General features: G+C 47.2%; 3 protein-coding genes and 1 long non-coding RNA gene across 10 annotated transcripts; 1 reads left to right on the forward strand and 3 right to left on the reverse strand.

The window, feature by feature from the left end:
* Positions 1-14: 14 nt before the first annotated feature.
* LOC131140079 (MAX gene-associated protein-like) lies at positions 15-15,672 on the reverse strand. Of its 5 annotated transcripts, none has more exons than XM_058090172.1 (24): positions 15,447-15,671; positions 13,603-14,736; positions 10,590-12,282; positions 9,797-9,902; positions 9,382-9,471; positions 9,106-9,234; positions 7,750-7,872; positions 6,894-7,663; positions 6,527-6,800; positions 6,311-6,462; positions 6,086-6,239; positions 5,723-6,012; positions 4,299-4,652; positions 3,960-4,230; positions 3,802-3,894; positions 3,502-3,732; positions 2,741-3,372; positions 2,536-2,643; positions 2,365-2,473; positions 2,150-2,291; positions 1,955-2,076; positions 1,432-1,839; positions 878-958; positions 15-751 (listed from the first exon to the last, which is right to left on the reverse strand). In XM_058090172.1, exons 2-24 carry the CDS (start codon positions 14,661-14,663, stop codon positions 327-329), a joined length of 7,818 nt encoding a protein of 2,605 aa, XP_057946155.1. In that variant the 5' UTR covers positions 14,664-14,736; positions 15,447-15,671; the 3' UTR covers positions 15-326. The 5 variants fall into 5 exon arrangements, 4 of the variants coding, with proteins under 4 accessions (XP_057946155.1, XP_057946156.1, XP_057946157.1 ...); XM_058090173.1 differs by having other exon boundaries at positions 16-751; positions 10,590-12,279; XM_058090174.1 differs by having other exon boundaries at positions 16-751; positions 1,955-2,088; positions 2,171-2,291.
* Positions 15,480-24,651, forward strand: LOC131140083 (uncharacterized). 3 transcript variants are annotated; one of them, XR_009132347.1, is made up of 4 exons: positions 15,480-15,726; positions 16,845-17,201; positions 17,280-17,377; positions 21,366-24,651. It is a non-coding gene; the product is annotated as an uncharacterized LOC131140083 (long non-coding RNA). The 3 variants fall into 3 exon arrangements; XR_009132348.1 differs by having other exon boundaries at positions 21,369-24,651; XR_009132349.1 differs by having other exon boundaries at positions 24,328-24,651.
* Positions 16,019-22,556, reverse strand: LOC131140080 (tyrosine-protein kinase receptor TYRO3-like). The gene is made up of 19 exons (XM_058090176.1): positions 22,281-22,556; positions 21,771-21,954; positions 21,128-21,228; positions 20,880-21,050; positions 20,728-20,814; positions 20,487-20,602; positions 20,240-20,420; positions 19,349-19,491; positions 19,142-19,280; positions 18,962-19,082; positions 18,803-18,897; positions 18,492-18,587; positions 18,339-18,419; positions 18,103-18,195; positions 17,904-18,025; positions 17,715-17,824; positions 17,476-17,635; positions 17,258-17,394; positions 16,019-17,174 (listed from the first exon to the last, which is right to left on the reverse strand). The coding sequence occupies exons 1-19, from the start codon at positions 22,336-22,338 to the stop codon at positions 16,778-16,780; spliced, it is 2,592 nt and encodes an 863-aa protein (XP_057946159.1). The 5' UTR covers positions 22,339-22,556; the 3' UTR covers positions 16,019-16,777.
* On the reverse strand, positions 23,403-27,994 carry LOC131140082 (leucine-rich repeat-containing protein 57-like). Its single transcript, XM_058090180.1, has 6 exons — positions 27,855-27,994; positions 27,227-27,395; positions 25,918-26,053; positions 25,542-25,810; positions 24,712-24,897; positions 23,403-24,433 (listed from the first exon to the last, which is right to left on the reverse strand). Exons 2-6 carry the CDS (start codon positions 27,308-27,310, stop codon positions 24,392-24,394), a joined length of 717 nt encoding a protein of 238 aa, XP_057946163.1. The 5' UTR covers positions 27,311-27,395; positions 27,855-27,994; the 3' UTR covers positions 23,403-24,391.
* Positions 27,995-27,998: the final 4 nt, after the last annotated feature.

Here is a 27,998-nt window from a genome sequence, read left to right on the forward strand (position 1 = left end):
ATAGGCTCCGGCATACCCTAAAATGGATTAAGCAGCGTAGAAAATGAATGAATTATTTGAATGGATGTGTGTCCCACAGATTGAGTCAGGGTGATGGTTCCATAACAGAGGAGATTAATAATTAAAAACTTTACCTGACGTTCTATTTCTAAAAATTGTAGGAGTGGCAATTAAGTGTTGTAGAAAGCAGTGGTCAAACTTTATTTAAATTAGTGTCACTATTTACAATGTAAAAAAATAAAACTTTGGAACAAACTAACAAGATCAACAGAGGTCACCTGACTTGGTGTGAGCTGAGCAGATGAACAGTCATTGATGTGGCGCCATCAGTTGGGCGGGACTCCTCTCATGCCCAGGGGAACCAACCTGGGCATTGGCCGCCATGACACACCGTCATCCCGTGCCTCCAATGAAGTCTCCGTTTTAGGAGGGCACTCAGTCTTTGTCCCGCCTACCTTCATGTGCAGCAGCGGAGGAGGAGTCAGCACGGCTCCTTTACAGCTCTCGTCAGACGCCGTGTGGCTGTTTAGCCCCACCTTGGACACAGCGGCGGTCTCAAGGGGGGCGATCTTGTTGACGAGCGGCTTGAGACCATCTTCGGCCTCCTGGCACTGCTTGCGGTCTGAGGCTGGGTCGGATCCGCCAGAGCCGAGTAACAGGGCCACGGGAACATGAGGCAGACGCTCGGTTGGGCGTGGTTGTAGTGCGTTTGTGGGAGGAGCCAAGTGGAAGACGCTGTTCAAGTTTGGAGCTGGAGACGACAAACTTTAGTCGGACTTTGAACGGCAACAAGCTTTTATCTAACAGGTAAGCTAGTCCACTACAAGACTCATCGGTCCACGAGCTGGCTACCTACTGGATTAGTTACAGATCTTACTGGTTGGTGGGAGGGGCACGGCGGCCAGGTACATGTGCTGATTGGTCGCAATGGGAACGTTGACGTTGACTGGGGCGGCGCCTACAAAATCAGAAATTCCAACAAACGGTGTTAAGAAGATTGTTCACACCAAATGACATTTTGACCCCCAAAAACCTAAGACCATCACACTGGCTCTCGGATACAGTCTCAGTTTCAGATCGGGAAGGATAGGATTTATTTAGAGGTGAAAACAACAAAATGAATACGAGAGTAGAGAACAACATTTGAGTATTTATTTCTCTGTACTTTTTGGCGAATTCCAGCCTGGCCTTCCTATTATTCTTGATAATGGGTGGTTTGCATCTTCTGGTGGAGCCATGAAGTCTTTAATGAACAGTAGATGGTGTTGTCTGGTTTTCATGTCAAACCCAAATGTTTTCAGTCTACAGCTACTCCATTACTTCTGGCGGCCACTGTATGTTATCAATACTGGTTTTAGAGAACATTAGAACGCCAGAACTCCACTTTTATTTTGAAGTTAGGACCTGACAATAAAAGTGCTTCAAGCGTACCTGCTGTAGAAGAAGACGCTAGCTGTCCTGCCACCAGCGGGAGTGTTAGTACCGGTTGCCTCGGCAATGCTGCGGCCGTGACCATCGCAGTGTCAGATGCTATGATGGCCTGACGGGTGGTGGGTCTCACACGGGTCCTACTAGACGAGGCGAGGTTCTTGCGGCGACGCAAGATGTTGGGGGTGGTCTTGCGCCGGTTCCTCACCGCTGATTCGTTGGAGACTTTGCCTCTCGGAGCGCTCCCCTGGAGCTGACGGAAAGCTCTGTGGTCAGTTGAAGGGGTGGGAAGAGCAGGAGTGGGAGGAGCTTGTTCATGGTGGAGCTTCTGACTGCAGGATGCATTGTTGTCATCTGTTGGAGTCAGCTGATTGGCTGCTTTGCGCTTCTCATCTAGATACGAATTTGGACCTGGAAGTACAAATGTGACCGTTACTGGACACGTATGTATGTATGCTTGCTGACTGAAGCCAAATCTTTGCAGAAAGGGATGACTCGAGACATCTGATTGGTCACATCCGCTCACCTGACTGATGGCTGTCGGTTCTGGTGCATCGCTGAAGGTCCTCGCAGACCTGAGGAGTCACGGCTTCGGAACTGAGCTCCTGTCCACACTCATTGAGCTCTTCGATGGCGTCATCCCCTGACCTGAAAGCGATGCTGTTGGATGTCACACACCAAAACGTTTAAATCCCGTCACGGCTACATTTTAGCTACATACGTGTTGTTCTCGAACACGTGCCTTTTCTTTCCAGTGACAACACAAAGATTGCCGCCCTGCGCTGCCAATCTCAACCCATCAGCTCCCACGCTGCCTGGACTTCCTGCCTGCGTCTCAGGTGAGCCGTCATGGCGGCTGTGACCTGTGGCGATGGGCACATATGACATCACAAAGGAGCTTGCTGAGCAACAGATGAAGTGGAACGCACTTCCTACCTGTGGAGGGAACGACAGCAAGCAAATGGTCCCTTTTCTTGGCCAGAACCATCTTCTTTCTCTTAAGACGTATCTCGCTGGTCCGGAGTTTCTCGATCACCCGGGTCGCCTGAAACAAAGTCGGCAACTGGTTTCCAAACCGGCAACGGCGCCATAGCGTCGTCGACTTACCGTTTTCAAAGTAGCGAGTGTTGACGTGGCGGCATCGAGTTCGACCTCATGTTTCAATGCACCAACCAACTGAGATATCCTGGAACGCCGCATTCTCTCCATGACCACCTGGCAGGAAGCGACTTAAGATGAGCTGGAACACGGGACACCATCTTGCATGCGCTGAAGCAACAGTAGAGGACTGACAGGAAGTGAGGCGCCTCACCTTACACGAATTGACGCTCTTGACCTGAGGTGACCCACCAGCCACGTCCATACTGTTGTCATCACTGGAGTTGTCTGTGAAGTCAGACGAGTTTTCCGTCTCGTCGCTTGATGGATCCGGCATATTGACTTCTTCGATTAAGCGCTTGGCTCCCGGGTCCTTCCCAGCCGCCACATCATCATCATCATCATCATCATCCACGCAGATGATATCAAGATCGACCAAGTCCCGAGCGGGCTCAGGTGCGGGGTGAATTAGTGTCGGCGAAGGCGTGACGTCTGATCTCAGAGTTGTTAGCGTGGTCTCATCTTCACGCTCATCCGGGACAGTCTCAGCTTTTATCCCCGGCTTCACGCTGTGGGCTGCGGACGTGAGCGGGCTGGTAGGGGTCAGATGGGTGGGCTGGGCCGGAACCTTCTGTGAGTTGAGCTGGACCTGATCTGCTTTGGACGTCACGGGAAGAATTTTTAAGGTGTACATTCCATTGTTGCTCAGGGACCCGGAACCCTTGGTCACAGTGAAAGACTTGAGGCCAGACATGTTGTAGACGGAGCTCGGCAGCGTCGGACAGGTGGGTCTACTACTCGCCATGAGCACATGAGAAGAATCCATGAGTACAGATGTTGCCGAACCTGAAGACACAGCAAGGAGATGGAAAAGTTGTGTCAATTTCCCACGGTTGGGGGGGGGGGGGGGATGCACACAGAAAGATGAAGAGCATGACTATAGCCCCTCCCTTGTGCGGTGCCATGCATACTCACCGGTCTTGACAACGGTGCTGGGGGGTCTCAGCTGGGTCACGGGGATCAGCTGGACCAGGTTTCCATCCGGTTTGCGGTAGTATCGTAAACCTGTCGGGTTGTGAACTTGTCGTAAAACCATCCTGACTGAAGAGGAGGGGGGTGGCTGAGGACAGGACAAGACGGGAAGCCGAATGGGGGCTCGAGGTGGTGGAAGCGTTAACAGCACGGACCCGGTAGGGGGCGCCGAGCCTGAAAACGAGGTTGTCAGTCATCACTAGCAAAGGGCAAAACAATCACGTCTGAACTCTCATGTGTTACCTGAGGTGGGGGCTGACTGATGATTGGATTTCACGGGCGCCTTCATGATGTGGTTTGTCGACGCCACAGTCTTAATGGCCGCCGTGGGCACCACTGCAATACACACGCACACACATCAGCAACAACTGATGTAACATCATCAAGGTTTGCGTGTTCACCTGCAGGAGGCGCCGGAAGGCCGGAGGCTGCAACTGATGGGGGGGGCGGGATGGTGATATACTTGACGCTGGGGGCGCAAGTGGTGGGTGTTACGGTAACGGGAGGGAGCGCCGGCAAGGACTGAGGGGGCTCCGTTAAAGAGGCCGGGGCTTGCTGCTTCCTGTTGCCCAGCACGCGGCCCGTCAGATAAGCTGCCAGGCGGTTGGCAGGGTGGAGCGCCCCCATGCCCCCCAGCTGGATCTTGGCCAGTGGATACAACTTTCCGTTGACCTGGGCCCATGCAACACATGATCGCTCTGCTTATTGATTACTTGGAAAGAAACATCGAGTGGGCTCACCTCAATGGGATCTTTGCCGCCTGGCGTCTTTTTTCTGGCCGACAGGAAGCCAGCAGGGGAGATTCCCATGAGGAACGGCAGAGCCATATCCACACTGAGCTTCCGCTTCTCCATATTCAAGCTCTTACTCTCTTCATGCACCCGCTGCTCCTCCAGGTCGCTTTCATTAAGTTCGCGCTGCCAGTCTTCCACCAAGTCCTCTTCCATGATCTCCCTCTGCCAGTCCTCCACAGGCTCCGGCTCCTCGGCTACTTCTCTCTGCCAGTTGTCCACCGACTCCACCTCCTCTTCCTCTTGTCTGGGCCCATCCTTTACAGGTTCCGCATCCTCCGCCACCAGTGCGGTGTAGTCACCCTGAAGTGGTAAGACAGTGTCATCATGTAGGACTATGGAAATCTCATGAAAATGAACATGGATATTTTCACAAATTAAAAAAATTCTGTCCACATAAAAATACATTCACTGTCTGGCCCATCAGTAGCTGGAAAAAGCGACCACAACAGGGAACTGGGATCAGGCGTGGAAGTGGATAAAGATATTGTTTGAGCTAAAGCTACAGTATTTTGCATCTACACAGAAACATCACAATCCGGATTTGTAACTTCAGTCGGGATGTCGGGAGACAAGAGTAGTCTTCCACAGAATATGGCGGAGTTGGCAGCTCCGATGCAGTAATCATTGTGTCGTTTGCTGTTTTGGGACGTGAACGCTCGCAGTGTCGCTGCTCTGTTCTTATGAACGGATCCACCAAACGTTCTTTAACTTGGACGCACCCATCGTTTAAATCCAGAAAAACAAATCATGTCTTCATGAAACACAGCTGCTTTGCACACTAATAACATGACGGAGGATATTTAAACCAGCTACATAAGATTTAGTTACAGAAGCCAGGCACGTTTCCAGGTGTATGAAAGACGATATTCTTTTCTGTAGATTTCCTTTTCCAAAAAAATTATACTAGAATTAATTAATCACATCAAACTAAAATGTTTTATTGTGTTCTTATTGTGTTAAATGTGTAAAATATCGTTTCAGGTCACCCAGAACGCCGTTGCTATTTGGATGAAAGGCTGAAACAATAAAATTTGGCACGTTTGCATCACTGAACAATGGCATGAACGGAGTGCGCCCTTTTGTCAGTCATGCAGTCATTCTCTCGGTGGGTGGAGGCGGGGCCGGTAGCATGCACACAGGAGTGCAGTGTAACATACTCAATATTATAATAGTAGACTACAATATATTTATCATATTTCCAGTGTACTTTTCTGAAAAGTAATGCTAATGCTTTTCTTGTCTCTTGACATCCCTACTGACATCAGAGTGTACTCACTTTTCCAATATTTGGACATGAATGTTTGTGTGTTGAATTATTTTATGGTGATAGCAATTTTTTGTGGGACACAGACGGTGATGTTCAAGCCAACCTGCTCAAGTTTGTCACGTCTGCTGATGAGGACTTTGTAGTGGATGCAGCGTCCGGCGCCAGTCTCCTCCACGGTCTGACTGATGGGATTGATGTGGTACTTCCTGGCCCAGAAGGGCTTGTCAAGGCGGTCCTGAGCCATGGTTTCACACAGCTTCTTCAGCACGTAATCACGGTCACCATTCAATTTCCAGCGACACTCTGTGAGGATAGTGAGGCGTCTCGATGGCTTTGAGTACGTCGAAAGGTTCTGAGGTGGACTGGACGCCGCCGGCTGAGCTTGTGGAGCTCCTTAGGATGGGAGCAAGAGGTCTTAGACTCATGATCCATAATGACACGTTGGACCAGTGACAAAAAAGCTCACCTGAATGCACTTTGGTTTTTGTTCCTTGGAATTTTCTCCTGCGAGGTTTGGATGGAGGGCGCTCAGGTACCTCCTGGATGACTTGATGCCGTATTGTTCCGTTCTTTCCTGCAAATCTTCTCACTCGGGCGCAGCTGCCAGAGTCCTCGCTCGCCTTATGAAGATGCAAAGTTCACAAATTATAGGGTCACCTTTGAGTTATAGTAAGATAGACGTGGTTGGTACCTTTGAAGATATCCTAGTGGAGACGGTGCTGGAGGACCGCAAGGCAGGCTCCGGGACGTGGATGGGCTCCGGGTCCAATCCTCTATCGCCCGTCTTCCAGAGAGTCCGCACCCGATCAGCCGGCTGAGAGACGCTGTCGGCCTCCTTCAGAACTGGAAGTGGAAGCAGACAGTAGGAACACCACAGAAACACAGAAGAACTCAGAACTGGACTCACTGTAGGCCATCTTCATCCTTTTCCTTTTCCTCTTCTTGCCGGTGCCGTGAGGGGACGGGCTTGAATCTGAGCCGTCCAGGTTCTTGAGCAGGACCACCTTCTGCTTGAGGCAGCTGCATCCCAGCATGCATTGCGGGCGTCCGCAGTGGCTGATGCGGGACGTGTAGGCCAAGCTGGAGCAGATGCAGCCCAGCCGGCAGAAGTCGTTGAGGCAGGGGGCGGCGGGCCTGAGGGGCAGCTGGATGGGAGCAGTAGGATTGTCGCACACGAATCCCTGCATGGAAGCAGATGTTTGTGGCTCGTCATTGTGCACAGTGTGTGTCCATCCGCCCCCAATATAAACGTATATGAGAGACTGACAACCTACCATCAAGGTGAAGAGGGACGTCAGAGCAATGGTTGCTCTTTCTTCCGTGATGAAGTTGCGAGGTCGACCCCGCCATGTGACGACATCCTCCAAGTCTTTCTGCCTGAGCAGACCTCGAGTCACTGACAGTCCAGGGACACCAGGAGGGTTTGCATCGTCCACTTCAGAGTCAGACTCCAGGGGGGGCAAGTCCGCCGTTCGCAAGGACCTGCTCGGGACCTTAGGGGAGGTTTTAGATTTGAGATTTTTTCTCCTGTTGAGGGCGGGACGGTGAGGGGGGGCTGGGAACAGTTCTGTGCGCTTGGATAACGATGATTGGACAGTGGGGGGTTCTTTATGTGGTTTTGGAGGTTCTGTGGGAAGTTCTGTGAGGTGGTCCTTGTGCTGTGACTGGGGGTGGGCGGTTGAGGTTGGAACTGCTGGTTGAGACGCTGGCGAAACAGGAACAGCTTCAGGTTGGTAAGTCTTCTGCTTCCTGTCAACTTTTCTAGTGGCTTTTTGCTCCCTGACGGGGACTCTGGATCTCTTGGAAGGTGGGATGAATCCAGAGATGAGATCTGAGGTGGGCTTTTTGAGAATACTGTTGAGGGGGCGCACGTAGCTGCTGCTGCTGGCAGGAAGCTCGTAGAGGGGCGGCAGTTCTACCGGCGGCTGAGAGAAGCTGGTGGCACGCTCGTCTATCAGCTTGGCCTCACTCTCCAGGTACTGATCCAACATGTCGCTGCAGAAAGCAGACAAGTTCTTCTTGTTCTGCTCTGAGGCAACGCACACTGCAAGAACAAAAACCACACTTCAAAATGAAACACTCAAACTTGCCAATAAGGTCGTAACTGTGAGGCTGTGACTGTGCAGTGACCTTCGGACGTGGAGGGTGGCGGAACCGTGGATGTTTCAGATGGAGTAAATTTTTCTCTCCAACCTTTAATCTGGGTCAAATCTGTGGTTTTCCCCGTTCTTGACACAAACGACGTGGAAGCACCTGGGGGGAAGCATATTGTAACCACAATACATTTAATTCTATTAACATGGCTGACTGTGATAATGACCAAAATATTTTCAATGTGTGTTCTTGCACCCAGCATGTTTTTGGAATGTGGGAGGAAACCGGAGTACCCGGAAAAAACCCACGCATGCACGGGGAGAACATGCAAACTCCACACAGAGATGGCCGAGGGTGGAATTGAACCCTGGTCTCCTAGCTGTGAGGTCTGCGCGCTAACCACTTGGCCGCCGTGCAGCCCATATTTGCACATTCACAATAATTCATGGTTTCATTTATTACAGTGAGTCTTCCAGGTCCTGATGCAGCAAAACAGTCCCAGACCATCACACTACCACCACCATATTTTACTGTTGGAATAATGTTCATTCATTTTCTACCACTTATCCTCACGACGGTCGTCACCGGCTGTCTTGGGGCGAGAGGCGGGGTACACCCTGGACTGGTGGCCAGCCAATCCCAGGGCACATATAGTCAAACAACCATTCACACTCACATTCATACCTATGGACAATTTGGAGTGGCTAATTAACCTAGCATGTTTTTGGAATGTGGGAGGAAACCGGAGTACCCGGAGAAAACCCACGCATGCACGGGGAGAACATGCAAACTCCACACAGAGATGGCTGAGGGTGGAATTGAACTCGGGTCTCCTAGCTGTGAGGTCTGCGCGCTAACTACTCATCCGCCGTGCAGCTCTAAAACAGCCCTTGGTCCAAAACTCTCAGAAATTGATGGTGCTCATGGCCTAAATGTAGTTGTGTCCTATGTGTACTGTATAACTACAGCATTTATATGCATCTACTATATAATGTAGACCACGTATTTACTGGATAGAAAGAAACAAAGAGTATAAAAATCATTTACAGCACAACACACTGTTTTAAGGCCACAGTCCTCATCTCTAGTCTTGATTTGTTCCCTCATATTTTCCCTCACTGGGGCAAAAAAGGATGCTTTGCACCAGCTTTGTTTCATGAACAGGAGGAATCGTAGCTAGCTACTTCACATTAGTACCACTTTTGGCCACTTTAGTACCACTTGTGTGTGAAATCATAACAAGTCAACAGAGACACAGGCCTCCCTCATAAGCGGCAATGTGCCATAACAAACTCATGGTTCAAATACAAACAACACTGACGCCACAGTAACACACGTAGTGGGACCTGGTGTGAAACGTTGTTCACTATTAAAATAAATTCAGCAACTCACTTTGTAACGGCGGGAGCTCTTGGCTAGGGGGCTCCTGAGAACTTCCAGGAGGAGGGATGGGTAGACGAACACCGAGGTACTGCAGGTCGATGGACAGAGTCGGATCCAGCAGATTCATCTTCAGTCCAACTGAACAACACACGTGTATAAAATGATTTGTGTGCATTCTCATGGGTCTTCATGTTAAAGCAGATGCACTAATAATGCAGGGCTTGGATGGCATTGCTAACTTTGTGTTAGCTGTAAGAGAGACACAAAATATTCCTTGATACTAACCCTCCTGTAGCACCGGGTGGATGATCTGCTGGTGCTTCATCATCTTTACATCTTTCAGAAGAACTTTCTCAAAGGCAGCTATTGTCACTTCTGGAAAACAAGTCAGGTTTGTATATTGTCTGAAGAGGAAGCTAATCTCAGTACAAAAAGTTCAAAACCAGAAGAGCCACAACTGTCACATTGCATTTGGATCAAGGTCAAACCTGAGCGCTGTAAACTAGATCTGTAGTTCTCAACTGGTTTGGCTGCGGGACACGCCATAACCCTTCAATGACATGCAGCAACCCAAATTGCGCATTCAGGGACAGTGGGTCATTACATATTTTTTTTGTTTTACTAAGACCACACTGTAAACAAGTTGGGAATCACTGAACTAGATTAAAGTCCAGACTCTGGTAGGATCTAAGCAGTTTACCATTGGTTGGTTCTTCAGTCAGCTGCTGCAGTTGAACTTGTGATGACGCCACCGGACGCCTGCTTTCTTTCTCTTCAGAGTCTGCAATGTGAAGTTTGAGGGCCTCCTGAAATGTAAAATGTTCTTTCCTTAGTCAGCACGCCAATTTGACTGCGGAAACACAGAATGACTTTCTCCAAACACCAGTATCTGCACATCATGACCTTAGGAGCACCCGCTCTCCTGGAAGTGTAAACAGATATTTGGGAGTTTGGAGTCAATATTCAATGTAGGAACACTGAATAAAAAAATGTTGCCCTGCTACCAATGTTTTAGTTACCTATTTTTTTGGGGGGGGGCCTGGTAGTCAGGGTCCTCACTGTACAGTAAATAAACTGACAAATACGTTTTAAAAAAATGTTCATACATGTTAACGGTTTTGGTATTGGTCAATCTCACTCGTTAATAGTCAATATCGGAATTGGCAGCATAAAACCCTGATCGGAGCACCGCTAGTCCAAAGTGTTTCCACATCCAAACATATTGGAAGACATCACAGAAATCACTACTGTCTGACATCACTTGGATGAACTAATGTGGCGCCTAATTTCATCATAGACTTATCTAAACCGAGGCTGTCAAATGACAACCCTGGAAGTCAATTATAATTCAGTAGAAACCTCGTTTGTTTTGGTTAACTCTTCACACTGACAAAGTGCATTCTCATTCTATAATGAGTTGGTACTGTAAACAATGGACCCTGTCAAAAACATCACGCAATCTAACATGGAACACGTGTGAATGCGGTTGCTACCTTGGATGTGAAGGAGATAAAGAGTTGCTCCTCTACTTCTTCAAGGTTAGGCTGCATGGCGGTGTAGGCCGAGCCATCCATCTTCTGATCCGGGTCGGACTTGGCGAGCTTTTGCCGTCGTGGCCTCTTTTTGCACTTCAAATCCTTGGGGGACGGGACCAATGGAACATGATGAGGATGACGGTTTGTATTGACTTCCGCTGAAGCATCAGGCGGGCAGGGAGGTGTCAGCGAATCGGTGCTTGGAAAGTCCATCCCCATTCCAAGGTGATCATCAGTAGAAAAAAAGTGCACAAGATCTGCAATTGAAGGTGTGGGTGACAAACCTTCTCCGTCCAAAGAGGAGAATGTTGGAGACAGAGCCAACGGAAGGACGAGGGGCGACAGTTCTCCCGGAAAAGGTAGGGGCTGTTCATTCTCTTGAAACGAAAGTGCGTGAACAACTGGGGCATCCGAATGGATAAGAGTCTGTGAATCAACAGAAGTCTTTGACTGAATGTCAGTGGCAGTCTGGGATTGAGGGTTTGACGGAGATTGGGATGAAACGTTGGGGGTTTCAGAAGGCAATAAAGACGAGTCCAGTGAAAGAGTTGATGTGGGTTGGAACACTGCGAAGGAAGAGTCCACATAGGGCTCTGCAGGCGGTAACACCGTGTGCCATTTAAAGACGGACGGGCAAGAATCATCCCGGGCTGGCAATCCCTCAGGAGGCTCAGAGGTGACAGAGTCCAGGTCTAATGCAAAAGAGACCGGTAGAGAAGGTAGTGGCTCTGGAGAACTCGCAGGGGACAAAGGCTCAAAACCAAAGGGTGAGCAGGGTGAGTCAGGAAGGAAACCGACAGACTTGGACTCTGAGGACAGGGTGTTTGAAACATGTGCAGAGGCTAATGGCGTGTCAAACAGGGGGGGCAATACGGGAGATGCGGATGAGGTAGTATGAGCTGAACAACTAAAAATCTCGTGGTTACTCAATGACTGCTCAACATTGTCTAATACTGTTTTTTCCTCCAAAACGATTGGCTCTGGTTCACCGCTTTCCAGAACACAATCAATATTTCTTGAGCCCTTTGGTCCCGGAGAGGCCATGGTGTCTTGGAATAACAGACTGGGACTGGAGGGCTGTTGAATGGATTCAGTCACTTTTCCAGGATCATTTTTAGTAATCTGGTCTGCTATTCTTGGGCTCATAGTTGGATCATTGGGTTTAAGGTTACAACTTGTAGAACTAGGCTGATCTGTAGAAGCTGTGTTCGTTCCTTTTTGGACATTAGGGAGAGCTTGGTTAGGAGGAGATTCCGGCTTGCTCTTGACTTTTTTGGTCTTGGTTGAATGTTGTTTCAAAAACCGAGCCAAAGCTGGCAGAGTAAGCTGTGCCGGACGTTTAACACTGTGTTCTAGTCCAACCTTCGACTGACATTTTTGTTCTGAAACGACTTCTCTGCTCACTTTGTCAGAACATCCACTGTCTGCAGCATCACTCTTATCCTGTGGTGAAATTTCCTGACATGATGGGATGGACTTTCCATCAGCTTGGGGGACATCTTGGCTGCAGCCCTTCCCTGGTGTGGTTTTAGCGTTGGTTTGCTCAGGTGTTTGGGAGGCAACCGACGACTCCAGAGTGCATCTTTTCAGGGAAACATGCGCCTCTCGAATGAGTTCAGCAATTAACTTCTGTGCTGGCCGTGATTTGCTGCTGAAGGAAACAACAGGGTGACTTGTGATTCATTCATATAAGCTAGTCGGAAAACAAGAACAACACGGATGCCCCTGTGATGTTTTCTGCCAGAAACTAAGTGGCCTGTTTCAAAACATCATAAATGTTCCCATTTGTTAGAAAACCAGTCAACCTGAAAAGGCAGTCTGAAAATGCCTGAGTAACCTTTTCCTGATCTTTAATTGAAAGAAACAGAAAGAACATCAACTTTCAGTAGTGATGATTTCAAGGCATTAAAATTGCAACTCCAAAAATGACTAAATCCATCACAATCTTCCCTCAAGTGCAGTGCCCTTCATTGAGGCGGTAATGACGTGGACAGTTTTTGTCCAATCAGTTCTTCTAATTTGGTCATGACAATGTTTTCCCGCTAACTCATCAACTTATTAGATCCCGTTCCTACTTGTTAGAATCAAGATGCCCTAGCACTGGGTAGCGCAGCTGGACTCAACATGATAAATTAAAGATTTTCACGGCGCCCCACAGGGATCTGTGCTTGGACCAGTACGTTTACCTAAAGCAGTATTATCAAAAAGCAGTATGTATTGTCACTTCATCAATTAAACCCAAATAAACTAATCAACTATCCAAACTGCAGGACACTCCTGCCACTTCCAGACTGAATTACTGTAACTCTCTGCTACTAGGTTGCCCCCGAAAAAACCCTCCAGCAAGAGTTCTAACCAAACCCAGGAAAATAGTCCTATTTCCCCGATGCTAGATTCACTGGGAGAGGACTATTATCGTTGTTGCTGCCATCATTGGACTTTTGCTGTGGTTGATACAGCTGTTGTGTCCATCGGGATTGCCTAAGCGGGTCGGTTTGTTTCTCCATATCTACCATCTCGCCAGCTAGTCTCTGTGTTTATCTGGAGCTAACCAATAAAGACGGATGACCACGTATGGGTTCTGTTGGAGGTTTGATCCTAAAGGGAGTTTTTCCTTGCCTCAATCAGCCTCAAGTGCTCGCTCATGTGAGGTTCAGTTGGTTCTTAACTGGAGGAGGAGTGTGGTCTAGACCTGCTCCATGTGTGAAGTGTCTTGAAATAACTTCTGTTGTGCTAAAAAGTGCACAAAGCTGACCGAGAATGGCTGATCCCTCAACATCTGATCACCTGCCAATCAGCATTGTCAGAACATAGTTTCTATGTACGACTCGGCATCAAGAAACAACAAAAAGGACAATGGACAAAAATTCAAGTGCATAAACACATATGTTGACAGAAACACATTTCTCTAATCGATATCTTTATTATATAGAAACCTGAAGCTACATATGCTGAGTGAAGAAGCTCTTACCAGGAAATGCCCTCCAAAACTTTGGTACCGGATCCAGAAGAGGCTTTTAGGACTGAAGCCGCCTCCGAAGCCTTGGGGTCCTGGGAGTTTCTACTTTTATGATTTGCAAGCAAAGATTTCAAGTTTCTCTTCAAAGGTTGCTGCTCACTGGTTTTTTCCTCTCCATATTGGTGTGCTTCTTTGTGCGTTTTCAGTTTCAGGCCCCATGATCCTATGGTGTCCTCTTTCAGTCCTTTGGCAAAAGGGTTATAGTCCACTTTCAGCTGAGCAAACTGGGAGTTCTGGTATGCAGTGACAGCCATGAACTCGGTCTGTTGGAAAGTGAACGTAGCTACATTGGACCCACTTAGCTTAATGTCTTCATCGGCTTTCTCCGTTTGGACCAAGTGTAGGCGCGGCACGTAGCGATGCATTGGGTGTAGTATGGCATTGCCCTCCTTGTCGGCGGTGTTGCTCGTGAGCTTCAGTTTGTAAAAGGAAACAGGATTCTGCATCCACTGCTGACCCGTTGAAGGCGAGTCTGGATGAGTGAATGGTGGACTCCTGATGTGACTCTCCGCCTTCCCGGCCACTTGCCAGCTAGTACCAGTCCATGTGTAATGACTTCCGTCTAGAGGTTGAATGTCCAAAATTAAGACGTACTTGCTGGATGGCTGCAAGCCGGAGATGCGAAAACGACAATACGGAAACATCCTGCTGCCTTGTTTGGTGATAATCATTTCAGTTTGACACCTGAAGAATTCGTTCCACATATTGTTGTTGTCCAAAGTCACTCTAATGCCTCTGCGGGTGCTGTCAGGTGCCAGGAAGTCACATGTAGGCGGTTTCATGGCAGACGGTCCAATGGGTGACGAGCTGAATGTTCTTGGCCGCACTTCCGCTTGGCCTATTGTTCCTGTGTCTTTGTGGCTTCCATCTGATCCTTGTTCACCTTGCTCCAGAATGTGTCGGCTCGCCCTGCCAAAGCGCTGGGGCAGATTGTTGGCCACGGGAGCGGCTGCAGGGCTTGCCACTCCGCCTTCATCAAACACCATCACGTTCTGCTGCGTCTTCGATGCCATGGACGCATCCTATACATCTAAGAATTGGAACCATTTAGCTTTTTATAAATCATACCGGGGGCGAGTACATCTCCTGGGAAAAAAAAACAAAGCAAAAACCTTTTACCGCCATGTTTTTTTCTGCTCTGTGTCTAGATCTATACTTGGAAATGAGCAAGAATCTACGTATTGAAGTATGAAGATGGCTTCTTCAAATAAATTATAAACTAAGCTTGTTCTGGGGGCTTTGAACCAACGAGACCACAAACAATTGTTTGCAGAACAATGCATGCTAATCACAGGAAGAAAGCACGCACTTATTTTTTGTATGCTATGCTTTGTTTCTTTCTTTATTTCGGCTTTTTCCTGGTTACGGAGTCAGCGGATATTTTTGATCCACATACTGATTTTAAATAGACAAAAACAATGTTTTCCATGAGAGATCCTTAAGTTTAATGCTAATTTCAAAATGCTTTGCTAACCCGAAATCAGCAATCTGGGTGTTATGAGCCTTGTTTTGATATATGTTAGCCATTATTCACCAACAACTTGTGTTTACAGTAAAATGTTATCTTTAGTTATCTCTGGTTATCTTTGGCCAGCTTGCTGCCAACATCTGCATGCTCAAATGTAACCAAATGACAGTAAATGTACTGCTTGATAACGAAGAATTACGTTGTTTGAACTTAAGTTGTCTGGGAGCTAGCTAGCAAGCAAGCTAGCAAGTAAGCTAGCAGGCCCTGAAGAACCGCCACTAAACCCGACTCCCGCGGTCCATGTGTTTGATGACGTCACGCGAGTTACCTTGAGAACGGCAAAACAGTTCTACTGCTTCGACGCCGTGCCGTCAATCCTAACGTTATCGGCTGCTTTCTGGCGTTGGCGCCTCGTCGACATCTTGCCTGCGTCCAACTGCAGCTAGCAACGTGCGCGTTCAGTTACGTCACGCCTCGTGTGTCTCCTGGTTTACTGCGCACCCTCGACCGCCGCCATCTTGACGCCGACGGCTGCCGACGACCCCGCCGGACTTACGGACGGCCAACATACCTGGTCTTCTCCGCGCCGCCTTGGAACCTTACGGAAGGTGTGTGTGCTTCCGTGTGTGTGTGTGTTTTTCTAACGTGTGCCTCGTTGTTAGCAGTCAATCTTAACTGTGCTAGTTATTACGGTAAGGGTACGTGTGTCACACTGTGTGTATTCATGTTGCCTGTATACGTGAAGATAACTGATATCAAGTTGTTTTTCAAGGTATACAGTACAACCCTCAGTGTAGCATACATATATCGAATGCAATAACCATCTAAAGTAGGCTGAAGCTTCAAAGAAGTCTTCTAGTTTTCCAAACAGAAAACAAAATGGTAATCAAAGATCCCGTTGACACGTAGCAGATTTATTATAAATTAATACGTACAGTACTATATATGTACAGGGGTGACACCAGAAATTGGGGGTGGGGGTTCACATTTAGCAGCAGATTTTATAAACTGGTGTCAATTAATTAAACAAAAAAAATCTACAGTAACTGGAAGGCATGAAGAATAGTAATTTGTACAGTATTAGTCATGTATTGGCCATGTACAGTGATAGTTGTTTATACAGTATGTGTAATAGCTTTGTATACAGTAGTAATCACGTATACAGTAGTCATAGTTTACACTATTAGTCATGAATGTTAGTAATGTGTATTAGGCATGTATTGGGACAAGAAGGCTTGATATGTCAAATCCTCTTAAGTCGTTTGTTAGCTTAACCCAAACCCAGCTAACAAATGCTATCTTAAATCACCAATTAGCTTTGTTAGCATAATTACACAATGTTAACATTTGTGAAGGGGTGCACAAGAAGTCCATCCGTCTTATAGAATAAAATGAAAATCAGCTCATTTTTGATGTTATTCATTGTTGATGAAACAGGAAGTAGTGGGAAGCGTCGGGCAAAGGATTGATTGCACACAATGTCCTTGGCAGAGGTTACAGACATTCTTGTCGAGTGTTGTTAGCATGAGCCTTGAGCATGCTCACCAGTTAAAAGTTGTAAAGTCAAATAAAAGCTTTTCAATTGTCACAACAAAATCTTGGCCAAAGTTCAAAGTTCATCCCATCAGCTGACTTCCAGTTCCGTCCAGTCGGGCGTGTTCACACATGAATGACTACGTCGTCATCCTCCTCCAGTCTAGCAACATCTCCGCCATCCCCTTCACAGGGGTCCACTATGTACCTGTAGTCTCCTCCTCCAATGGCCAAAGCGGCGCCGGATGGCGTCATCAGCCAATTCCCCTCTTCCTGCTCCTCATCCTTCATATTGCGCCTCCACGGGGTCCTCCACCGGTCACCCTCCTGCGAATCCGGGGCAACACCTCCCACCCTGCCCACCTCCCTGTCCTCCCCTTCCACATTGACATAGTGCAAGGAATCCTTGTGGGCGCGGGAGGGGGACAAGCTGAGCCACAGCGCCTCCAACATGCCGACCAGATGCTGGAAAGTGGGCCGACATTTGGGGACCGGACTCCAGCAGCTGTGCATGATGTCATAGCTGAGGGTCACATGACAACATCCGAGTGTGGGTGCACGTCGTCATAGCGGAGGGGGGGTCACATGGCATGAAGGGGTACTCACATGTCTTGTCTACACTCAGCAGGCTTCTTCAGGCGTTCTCCTCGGATCAAATACTCGTAGATCTCGGAGTTCTCCACTCCCGGATACGGAGTCTGACCCCGGGTCATGACCTCCCACATGGTAATCCCAAACGCCCACTAACACATACACACACATTCAGATAGTGATGAATTGCCGAGCACAGGAAGTGACTGCATATAAAGTGTTATGTGAGTTACCACGTCACTCTGCGTGGTGTACACGTTGTCAGCCAAACTTTCCAAAGCGATCCATTTGACGGGGAGCTTGGAAACGGACCCTTGTCTGTAGTAATCTCCTGTGTAGATCTTCTTGGAAAGACCGAAGTCTGCCACACATACCACCATGTTCTCATCCAGCCTGACACGTGAACACAGTTAGATTAGGATTATTCTGCTTCCTGTCAAATAATCAAATAATGAAAAAAAAAAAAACTTGCATGCAGTTGCGGGCCGCCAGGTCTCTGTGGATGATGTTGTGACTGCTCAGGTACTCCATCCCACGAGACACGTCCAACATGAACTGGACCAGAACATGCATGGACAGGTCCTGTTTGGACGTAGTCAAGGTAACACAGTGAAGATACGGTGAAGGTTAGGCAGTGAGAGGAAGTAAGGAGGAATATTACAAATGGCTGCTCTCCAAGTCTGGACAAGAGGAGGAAGGTGTGCAGGTCTCCGTGCTTCATGAAAGGTAACACCACCATCGGGATGGGCAAACGCTGGCCCGGACGTCGGTGCAGGCTCACTCCTATAACGGTCACACCGCAGATGTCGTATCAATCAGTCTTCTGACGTTTGACACAACGAGGTTCTGAGGTGCGGTACCAATAAGCTGAATGACGTTGGGGTGCTGGAAGTCCTTCATGTAGGCCGCCTCTTTCAGACACTCCTCGATGTCACCTGAGGATGTGATGTCAGCTGGACACGCCCACAAAACAGTTTTTCTTCATTAGGCAGAAGATTAAAAAAAAACAAGACGGGTGAAGGACTAGCTCCACCATCTTGTGTGTCCATATTAGAACGCTTAAGTGATGTCATCAGGTCGGAGGGAAAACACTAACATTTCAAAACTTTGACTGCAACCTTCTGGACCAGGGACTCGTCTGTCTTCAGGAACGCCTCTCGCACCGAACCAAACTCACCTACACACAAACAAACACACACACAGTTACTTTGCTGTGAGTCATGTGACATCTACGCATGGGAACAGTTACCTTTGCCAAGCATATGTCCGAGGACTAGTAGCCTCTCAGGAATCAGAACATCCTTCAACTTGTTCTTCAGATTCTCACTGATGCACAGTGTGTCCACTGGAGGGAGACACATGATGACAGCATCAACACTTATTCATAACCCATAAGAAAGATGAATTGGATTCATCATCTGCAATGTAGATATGCATAAAAGTGTAAACATGATGGACGTTCACCCACTGAAGAAGAAAGCATGTCCTCATTGCAGCACTATTAGCCCCATTAGCATAGCAGTATAATGTTCAGCAGTACAATGTCGGTATCTAACTCACGTGTAGACTGCTGCAGGTCGCCGCCATTCCTGCTGAAGGAGCGAGCGGCCGTGAAGGAGACCGAAGTGTCGGCGCTGTCGGGCTGGAAAACCCAACTTCAGACAGACAAGCAGACATCACACACAAGCGTGATTTACTGCAAACGACCATTTCTCGTACCCAAAGTGCGTCTCCTTCCCACGCTGGCGAACGCAGATAGAAAAGAGCAGCGCCAACACAGTCAATGCCAGCAGTCCAAATAAGACACCGACCCAGATGTGATTCCGCTGCACGTGAACACCTGAGCAAAACACGATCTATCGAGGTGGTTCTTTAACAACGTGTCATTTAGCATGTTACCTGCAGCAGGCAGCACCACCACAGGGGGGCTCCAAGGTCCACATCCAACCACCGTGCAGGCCGCCACTTGGACGGATGCGTTAAAGAAACGACCCGCCCCGGACAGGTGAGCCCAGGTGTCCTTAAACAGCAGAGGCTCCTGGAAGGAAACACGCAAACGCACGCGTCACCTCCACGTCAACCGCTCGCTAATGGAAGCTCCCTCACCTGATGCTCTCCTCCCAGAGTCCATTGCAACTTGTAGGCCAGCAGCTTGCCCTGAAGCTCTTCCTCCTCAAGCTCCGCCCACCTGAGACTCAGCTGCTTCTCGGAGAGGTCAAAGGTCAGGTTCTTAGGAGCTGTGGAGGGCACTGTAGAGACGAAGGATCATTGGTCATGTGATTATTACAACCATTCATTCGTTTTCTACCGCTTTTTCCTCACGAGGGTCGCAGGGGTGCTGGAGCCTATCCCAGCTGTTTTGGGCAACAAATCGCCAGCCAATCACAGGGCACATATAGACAAACAACCATTCACACTCACATTCATACCTATGGACAATTTGGAGTCACCAATGGGGAGAATATGCAACCTCCACACAGAGATGGCCGAGGGTGGAATTGAACCCTGGTCTGCACGCTAACCACTAGACCGCCGACCCCATCTTCATATACGGAAGTCAGCTGGGATAGGCTCCAGCATACTTAAACGGTATAGAAAATGCAAAAAAAATACTGATTGAGGCACGGCGGTCTAGTGGTTAGCGCGCAGACCTCACAGCTAGGAGACCAGGGTTCAATCCCCACCCTCGGCCATCTCTGTGTGGAGTTTGCATGTTCTCCCCGTGCATGCGTGGGTTTTCTCCGGGTACTCCGGTTTCCTCCCACATTCCAAAAACATGCTAGGTTAATTAGCCACTCCAAATTGTCCATAGGTATGAATGTGAGTGTGAATGGTTGTTTGTCTATATGTGCCCTGTGATTGGCTGGCCACCAGTCCAGGGTGTACCCCGCCTCTCGCCCCAAGAAGACAGCTGGGATAGGCTCCAGCACCCCCCGCGACCCTCATGAGGAAAAGCGGTAGAAAATGAATGAATGAATGTACTGATTGATGGGTCACCTGACTCAGGCGTCAGGAAGCGCGTCCAGGGGGAGAAAGGCGACGCCCCCAACTCATTCAAACAGGAAATTCTGACACTGTAGTTGGAATGGCTGTTGAGTCCATAGAGGACATGTCGGTGGGGAGGAACCGCCACCTCCTCATCCGGGAGTTCCCGCCTCCCAGGAGACAGCTGTAACAGCTGTGGAGGAGGAGTTAGAAGGAGTTAGAAGGACTCTCACGACTCCCGAGCGTGCACGTGTGCTACCTGGATGACGCAGGCGGATAAGTTGGAATGACCCGTGAATCCTGGCTTCCAGGACAACGTGACGTCATTGGCGGCCATCGCAGCAACTTTGAGCGCAACAGGAGCTGAAGGCAACTCTGATAGAAACAGTTAGCATTAGCAATTGATGCTACATGACGTCCGTGATACGTCTGAGGAGAGGCGGAGTTTGAGCTCACCCTCATGATGATGATGATGAGGATGAGGATGTACCCTCACTCACCTTTGATGTGTACGGTTCCGGTTCTGGACACAGAGATTCCACGAGCGTTCCTGGCTTCACAGTAGAACTTGACAGTGCTGTTGACACCTGCGAAGTCACATGACTAACATCTAAGTCCTCACATCTCCAACAATTCTGGTGTCAGCTCTCACCTGGGACCAGAAGTACGGACGGGGACGGTCTGGCATGGCCCTCCTGGACTCCTGCCAGCCACCACAGAACCTCAACAGGCTCGGGCGGGCCCACGGCGTTGCACGTCAGGTTGAAAGGCTTACCCGGAAGTGTGGCCACATCCTGCGGCTCCTGGGTGAAGTGCGGGACGCCTGGAAAACAAAGATGGCGGCGGTCTGAAAACAATACCGCCTGTAAAAAACCGGACTGTGTTGTTCTTCTTCCTCACCTTCGACTGTGATCCAAGCCGGTTGGGATGACAGCGTCGACCCGTGGAAGTCCACCTCGCACCAGTACTGACCCGCATCCTGCTGCTGAACGGACTTCACACTGGAAGCAGGAATAGAATCAAATCAAAAACTGGACTGGAACAAAGCTAAGAACATGAAGTTCACAGGACCGGGTTCTGGTGGTGGCTTCCAGGCCCGCTTAACTCTTCCTAATCCAAACCCATGTGTGTTTCCCAGAAGCCCCTGAGAGACTGAGCCTAGATTCCAGTCGGATCAGAACGCAGCTTACGTTTCAGCCTGGTAAAGGATTGTGGGAAGGTGAGTTTGTGATTTGGAGTTAGCATTACGCTAACGACTTCCCAAACATGGACCTACTGAAGTGAAAGCGGTGAAACATAAATTGGATCGGTTCTGGTCCTTGAGTGTCTCGATCAAGAACACCTCAGTAGTACTCAAAAAGCCAGCTGGTCTCCAAAGGACACGGGTCAGCCATCGTGGCTCACGGGTGGCCATGAAGGACACCAGCCGAACATCTGAGTTGTGGCTTATAGTACCACTTGTAGTACTACTCTTACGGATACTACTTGTTTCCATCATGGCAACCAGTGTCAAACTGGTATTTCTCCTGGTCCTGCGACGCACCTATGGAATGTCTCCCAGTGCTTCTCTCCCAGCATGATGAACATCTGGTCAGTGGTGAGAAGCTTGCGTCCGTCCTTCATCCAAATGATGTCGGGTTCCATGAGACCTTCCACGGCGCAGCCCAGGCGCACCGTGTTTCCTTGAGATGCCGTCTGATTGATGGGATGTTTGATGAACGTCACACCTGACAGGAACGCCACATGTTATGTTATGTTCTCTCTCACAGACACACACACACACACACAAGCCTGAAGATGACATCATCACGCTTCCCGCGCAGCGATGATGTCATCTTCTGCTGGCTTGATGACGTCACTAGTGTCTCCAAACACGGTCTCGTGGAAAAAGTGGACACTTCCAACAGTATGAATGAAAATCTATGCAATATGAGGCAAGAGATGCTATGTTATGCTGTGATAATTCGCTGTCCATCAAGTCAACGCGAGACAAGAAGTTTGTGGAGGAAGTGCACGTGCATCCAAATATTTAAAGACAACCGAGCGGACTCACCGCCGGCACACATCCCGTCCGAAGTCAGCAGAACCAAGAGTAGAAGCTCCCCAAGCATGTCTGCTGTTGTTTGCTCCTCCAGGCGGGTCAGTGCACGTCGTGTGCGACAAAGAGCACTTTGAAGGCAGCCTGCGCTCGCGGACACACGCACGCGCCAGCTTCCATTCAATTTGGGGTTTTCGTGCTACACAAAAAACAAACAAAAAAAAAAAAAACCCACAGCGACTTCGAAATTCACCAAACTTCGAGACGAGCCCCCAGTGTTTTGCCGAGATTGTGAAGATGACGTCAAACGACGTGCTCAAACTCCATACCGGATATGGCACCCCACGCCTTCAAAATAAGATCGCTATTTAGTACTGCTTTAACAAATTATTGACATTCAAAGCTATTTCCAGCTGTGAACTAAAGACTTAAATAAATACATAGTAAAAACTCAAATGTAATATATTACATTTAATAAACAATATCGATTCTACGGTATAATTTCCCAAATACACATACACATACAAATAAACAAAGACAAGTATGTGTCAAATGTTATGGCGTTCTTATAAAGTTTTATTGTCGACCTCAAAACAGGAGTATTAGATTCCAACACAGTTCAACTGGCACACTTGTCTCCTCTTCTCTCTCCCGTCCTGGTTCACCAATCACTTTCACAACGAGGTGCGTTCACGGACATCAGAATGTAGAACATCGACGTCATATCACCAACACACGTCGTTACGATAGGGACAACCGCAATTGTGCACATTGAAATTGTAGTTCCACAAAATATATATTGATGCTGCTTTATGCAACTTTAATTTAATACATAATTGGCTAAATAATTTGGCTAAATGGACATTACGTGATAAAAAGTACAGATTCAACTGAAATTGAAGAACAGAAAATAGTTAATGGCATTGATAAAATATATTTTTTGCATGCATTCCCAAGTTGCTAGTAGTTGTATTCAACTATGTATATGAATAATTTGACACACTATATGATGGCAGTTATGTTATGTTTATGTTACGAGCTGCAAGCAGTCAAGTTCATGCAGCAGTTGTGTTTATGAACATTTTTGGTTTTGAAATGTATTATTTTTCAAAGTTAAAAAAAAGATAAAGGAAAACGTTTCATTCACACTGCTGCTCGGGTTTTTATTGACATCTACATGTAGGTCATATTGTACAGAAAATTGATTATTACAAATTGTGTATATATGCACTATAAATAACAATCCTTCATTTCATCAAAGTGCACTCACTGCACATAATTAAATCCGCTCAGAGCACCTAAATACATTGTAAACTGTCGTGATGCTAGCACCACCCAAATGGCTTCCTTAACATAGCAGACCTTCTGTTCCATTGCACACGCTCCATACGCTCTACCACATGCATTGTCATGTCTTTGGTTGCAACCATACGACCTCCAGGCAATCCTTGTCCCGTCCGGTTGACGCGTCGGGGACGCGCAATGAATAAACACAACATACGCTTGTCAGATTAATGCAAATAACGGTGCATGCCATTGAAATGATTTGCTCCAATTGAATGAGTGTGCATGGTGTGTTGCATCCAGCAATATTAATACAATTGACTAAATATCGTGCGTTGGTTCAGTACTTACTCGGAGGTAGGGTTTTTATTTCGCAATTCATTAGTGTCATGACAAAGTAACCGGAAGCAGGACTAACTCAACAGCGGTGACGAAAGCTAATAACATTGATGTGACTTATTAATCATTATGCAAATGAGTATGAGGGGAGGGGCTTACCTCCATTCCCAACATTTAACATCACGTTCTTACATCATCTTCCACAGGAAGTGTCTAATAATAACTACCTGCTTCACTTCCAGTTTTTACTCACTTCCTGCTAACAAATGCATCAGACTAGCAAATACATCGTCATGGCAACTTCTTGTGTTCCTCCAAATGACAAAAGTCACTCGGAGCACCACTTCCTGTCGTAAAGCATCTGGTCATCGGTTCCGTGGGAAAAACATTGGAATGATCTCAGCCGTCCTTCCACTACTTCCTGACTGTCTGTGCCCAGGAATGCCCCGCCCATTTGTGTCACATGGCAGCAGTATAAGAGGAGGAGGAGGAGGGGGCCGCTTTCAGGCAAACTTCTTCTTGGTGGCGGTGAAACGCTCCATGTACTGAGGAGGGAAGACATTACAGTCATGTTGGCTTTCCTGCTGTCTGATTGGCTCTGACCGGGTGGCAACCAACCAATCCACTTCACGATATGCAGTAGTGTGAAAAAGGTGTTTGCCCCCTTCCTGATTTCTTATTTTTTTTTGTATGTTTGTCAAACTTAAATGTTGCATTTCATTAAATTAATTTAAACTAAAATGTTATGTGGATATGCTTACCCACACAAGGCCATGTTGGTGTGGATAGACTACCCTGGCCCACCAGGACCCCAGTCCCTCACCTTATCGTATCCATCCAGGTCTCTGAGGCTCTTCACCTCAAACAGGTTTCCCTCCACCGAGAAGAGAGACACCTGAGACTCGCCCAGGATGGACAGAGGGATGGAAGCCAAGTCCAGACAGTTCTCCTCCACTCGCAGAACTTTCAGACGAGGGCATCGCGACACTTCTGCTGATAGAATTGAAATCTGAAAGACAATCACCACTTTGCTTCCAATCAATCACTCACTCAATCAGTCTCCACTACGGGGGGGCGTCACGAGGACACCCAGCTCATGACGCCACACGAGACCATGCACGGGATGGTGTCCACGAGAACGAGACATTCATTTGAAGAAAAGTACAATGAAAAATATATAATGCAGGTGCCTTTTGAAATGCCGCTAAATTATATTATATTATTATATTATTGGATGGATGGATATAAATTAATTTATATATATTAATTAATACTAAATTCACTTATCACGATGAACTGCGATAAACAAGGAATGAAATTATATTGAAATATATTTTATTCAAATGTAAGCTATCTATTATAATAACATACAGTAACTATATTATTGTACAATTATAATGAGTATCATGATTATATTATAGTATAATTATATAAAAATGTAATCGTTATATTATTGTATAATTACTGTGGTTATTTGCCGATTAGAGACATAATGACATGACTCCGCAATGGGAAGTGAAACCGGTTTCGAGCCAGTTCGCTCTGATTCAATACCAGCTCTGAACTAATTATTACAGTGGTAAAGTGGTTCCATTGGATTGGGTCGTGCCTCGTTTAGATTTGACTAATTTGTGTTGATCTTGGTTCTGGTACCTGGTTCTGGTTGAGGTTGATCTCGATGGCCTGCAACTCCGACACATCTGCCGGGACGCTCTGAATCTGGTTGCGGGACAAATCCAGCATGTCCAGCTGTCTCAAGGACCCCAGTCCGGACGGGAACTCGGAGATGCGGTTCCCTGCCAGAATGAGGGTTCGCAGGGCCTTGAGGCGGTCCATGGTTGGAGGCAGCTGCTGGATCCGGTTGGAGCCGGCACTCAGCGTCTCCAGTTTCTTCAGATTCCCAATCTCCGTGGGAAGGCTGCCTGGATACAAACGACCAATAGGACATGATCACCACGTGGACCATGATGTGGACCATGACGTGGACCGTGGCGCCAACGTCTAAATGAGGAAAACAGTTCCTACTGACCAATCCTGTTGGAGTTGAGCGTCAAACTTCTGAGCTGTGCAAAGTTTCCGATAAAAGGGGGAAGCGATTCCAGCTTGTTGTCTGACAGGTCCATGGTTCTCAGGTTGGAGCTGAGCCGCTGCAGCTCCTCAGGAAACTGAAGGCCACAAAGACCCAGATAAAAACCCATGAGCTTTTACATCAGCAACGAGCCGCATTACAACCAAGAGTTGTGAGTTTAATTCCCGACTGCACATCTGTTGGTTGTTTTGGAAATTTTCTCCAGGATAAAACACATTATTAGCTAACATTGGTTGTGTTCATGATCATGCTATTATTAGAAATTTCATTTTGGCGAGTCAGTGATAGCATATGCCGTCAACGTTCCCTTTTTTAGAACATATAGTAAACAGAACTCTATCACTGCATATGACTTCAATCAAAAACGTGATATGAGCGTACCACACTAAAGAACTGTAGCTCTTTTAACATAAACAAAGCTACTGTTATTATTTAAACTTTGTAAATGTTTAGCTTTTACTTCAATTTGTTTGAAAGGTGAAAATGTTACAAGCTTCATGGTTAGATCATACATGCGTCATGCATACATGAGCCCGGTCATTAGCGTAATGCAAATGTGCAATATTTCCATCACTGCCTCTGTTACTACCTCAAACATATTTAGTTATTTAACAACCCAATACAATACACTAATATGTGACTTTTATTATCTGTATACACCAGTCATTATTTGCACTAAGACCCATTTATCATTACACTAAAATTAATATATCTGCAATATGTCTGCTCCTGCATATGCTCCTGTGCAATACTATGTGTATATTTTGGATATCTTGTATATATATATTGTTATAGTTTTTTCTACATTTACTTACTACTAAAGTACTTATAAAATTGCACTTCTGGTTGGATGCTAACTGCATTTTGTTGCCCTGTACCAGTGACATGAGCAATAACAATAAAGAATCTATATATCTTGTTAAATTGTCTTTTTTACTGTACTTTTTGTATACTTTTTTTTTTACTTGACTACTGCACTGAAATGAGAAGCTCTCCAATCTCGTTGTACATCTTGTATAATGACAATAAATCGCCATTTTATTCCATTCCAAAGTTATAAAACATTCCAAAATGTACCTACATTGTTTTGCAGTCCTATATTTGTTATTGGAGTTTTCTTTAAAGTAATGTTAACATATCATCTCATCCCATTCCAATATGGTGTCTCGGCTATCAATATCAATATCTTGGAGCTGAGTGTGTCATGACACCCCTATTGATGATGGAAATGTCCTTGTTAAGCTCTCACCTCCTGAATGCCTCGTCCGGTCATTTGGAACACTCCCGTCTTTTGGGATGTTTCCAGGTGAGACTTGAGAGCGCTGTTCCCCATCTGGACTGGAAATCCAAATTCTCTGACACTTCAAAATGCTGCTGGATCTTAATCAATTTAGTTTATCGGTCATCAATTGGCTGCCCTGTAGATGACGGAAAGCAGTATTTTTTTGTAGTCCCCTGTGTTGTTTTTTTTTCACAAGTCAACAGAAGTTAGTAAGAAGATCACGCAATGCATAGAATGAGTCGATGAAGTTCAGTCGTGCCATGACGTCATGCCGCTTTGCTGCTGAGAGTCAATGACTCCAACCTCCGGCTGGGAAGGAACGGGCGAATAGTTAGCGAATAGTAGCCTGCATGTTATCTTGCTCATTATTCATCAGCATTCGTCATTATTACAAAGGTAAAAGTGGGCAACGAGTCGTTTGTCTAAGAACTGGAAACATTCTACACCAATGTTTGGTCCACTTTTAACGAGTCAGCCTCGTCTCTGGTGGAAGCCGAGCTACCATACGAGCTACCATTAGCACATCCGTTAGCATGCTAGCATGTTAGCAAGTGGTACCTCCGTTCAAGACGCGCTAGCTGCTTGTCTCACTTACACTACGGAACTTGCGATGTTCTTGGTGGGAAAACTCCACTCCAATGCGGTGATACAGTTTTAAAAAATAAGCTCAGATAAGCGCAGCCGCCCAGGAGTTGTCAACAAACCAAATACCCGGAAGTGACGTCACGTTGGTTTACGG

The sequence above is a fragment of the Doryrhamphus excisus genome, chromosome 13 (assembly GCF_030265055.1).
Source record: "Doryrhamphus excisus isolate RoL2022-K1 chromosome 13, RoL_Dexc_1.0, whole genome shotgun sequence".
NCBI classification, from domain to species: Eukaryota; Metazoa; Chordata; class Actinopteri; order Syngnathiformes; family Syngnathidae; genus Doryrhamphus; species Doryrhamphus excisus.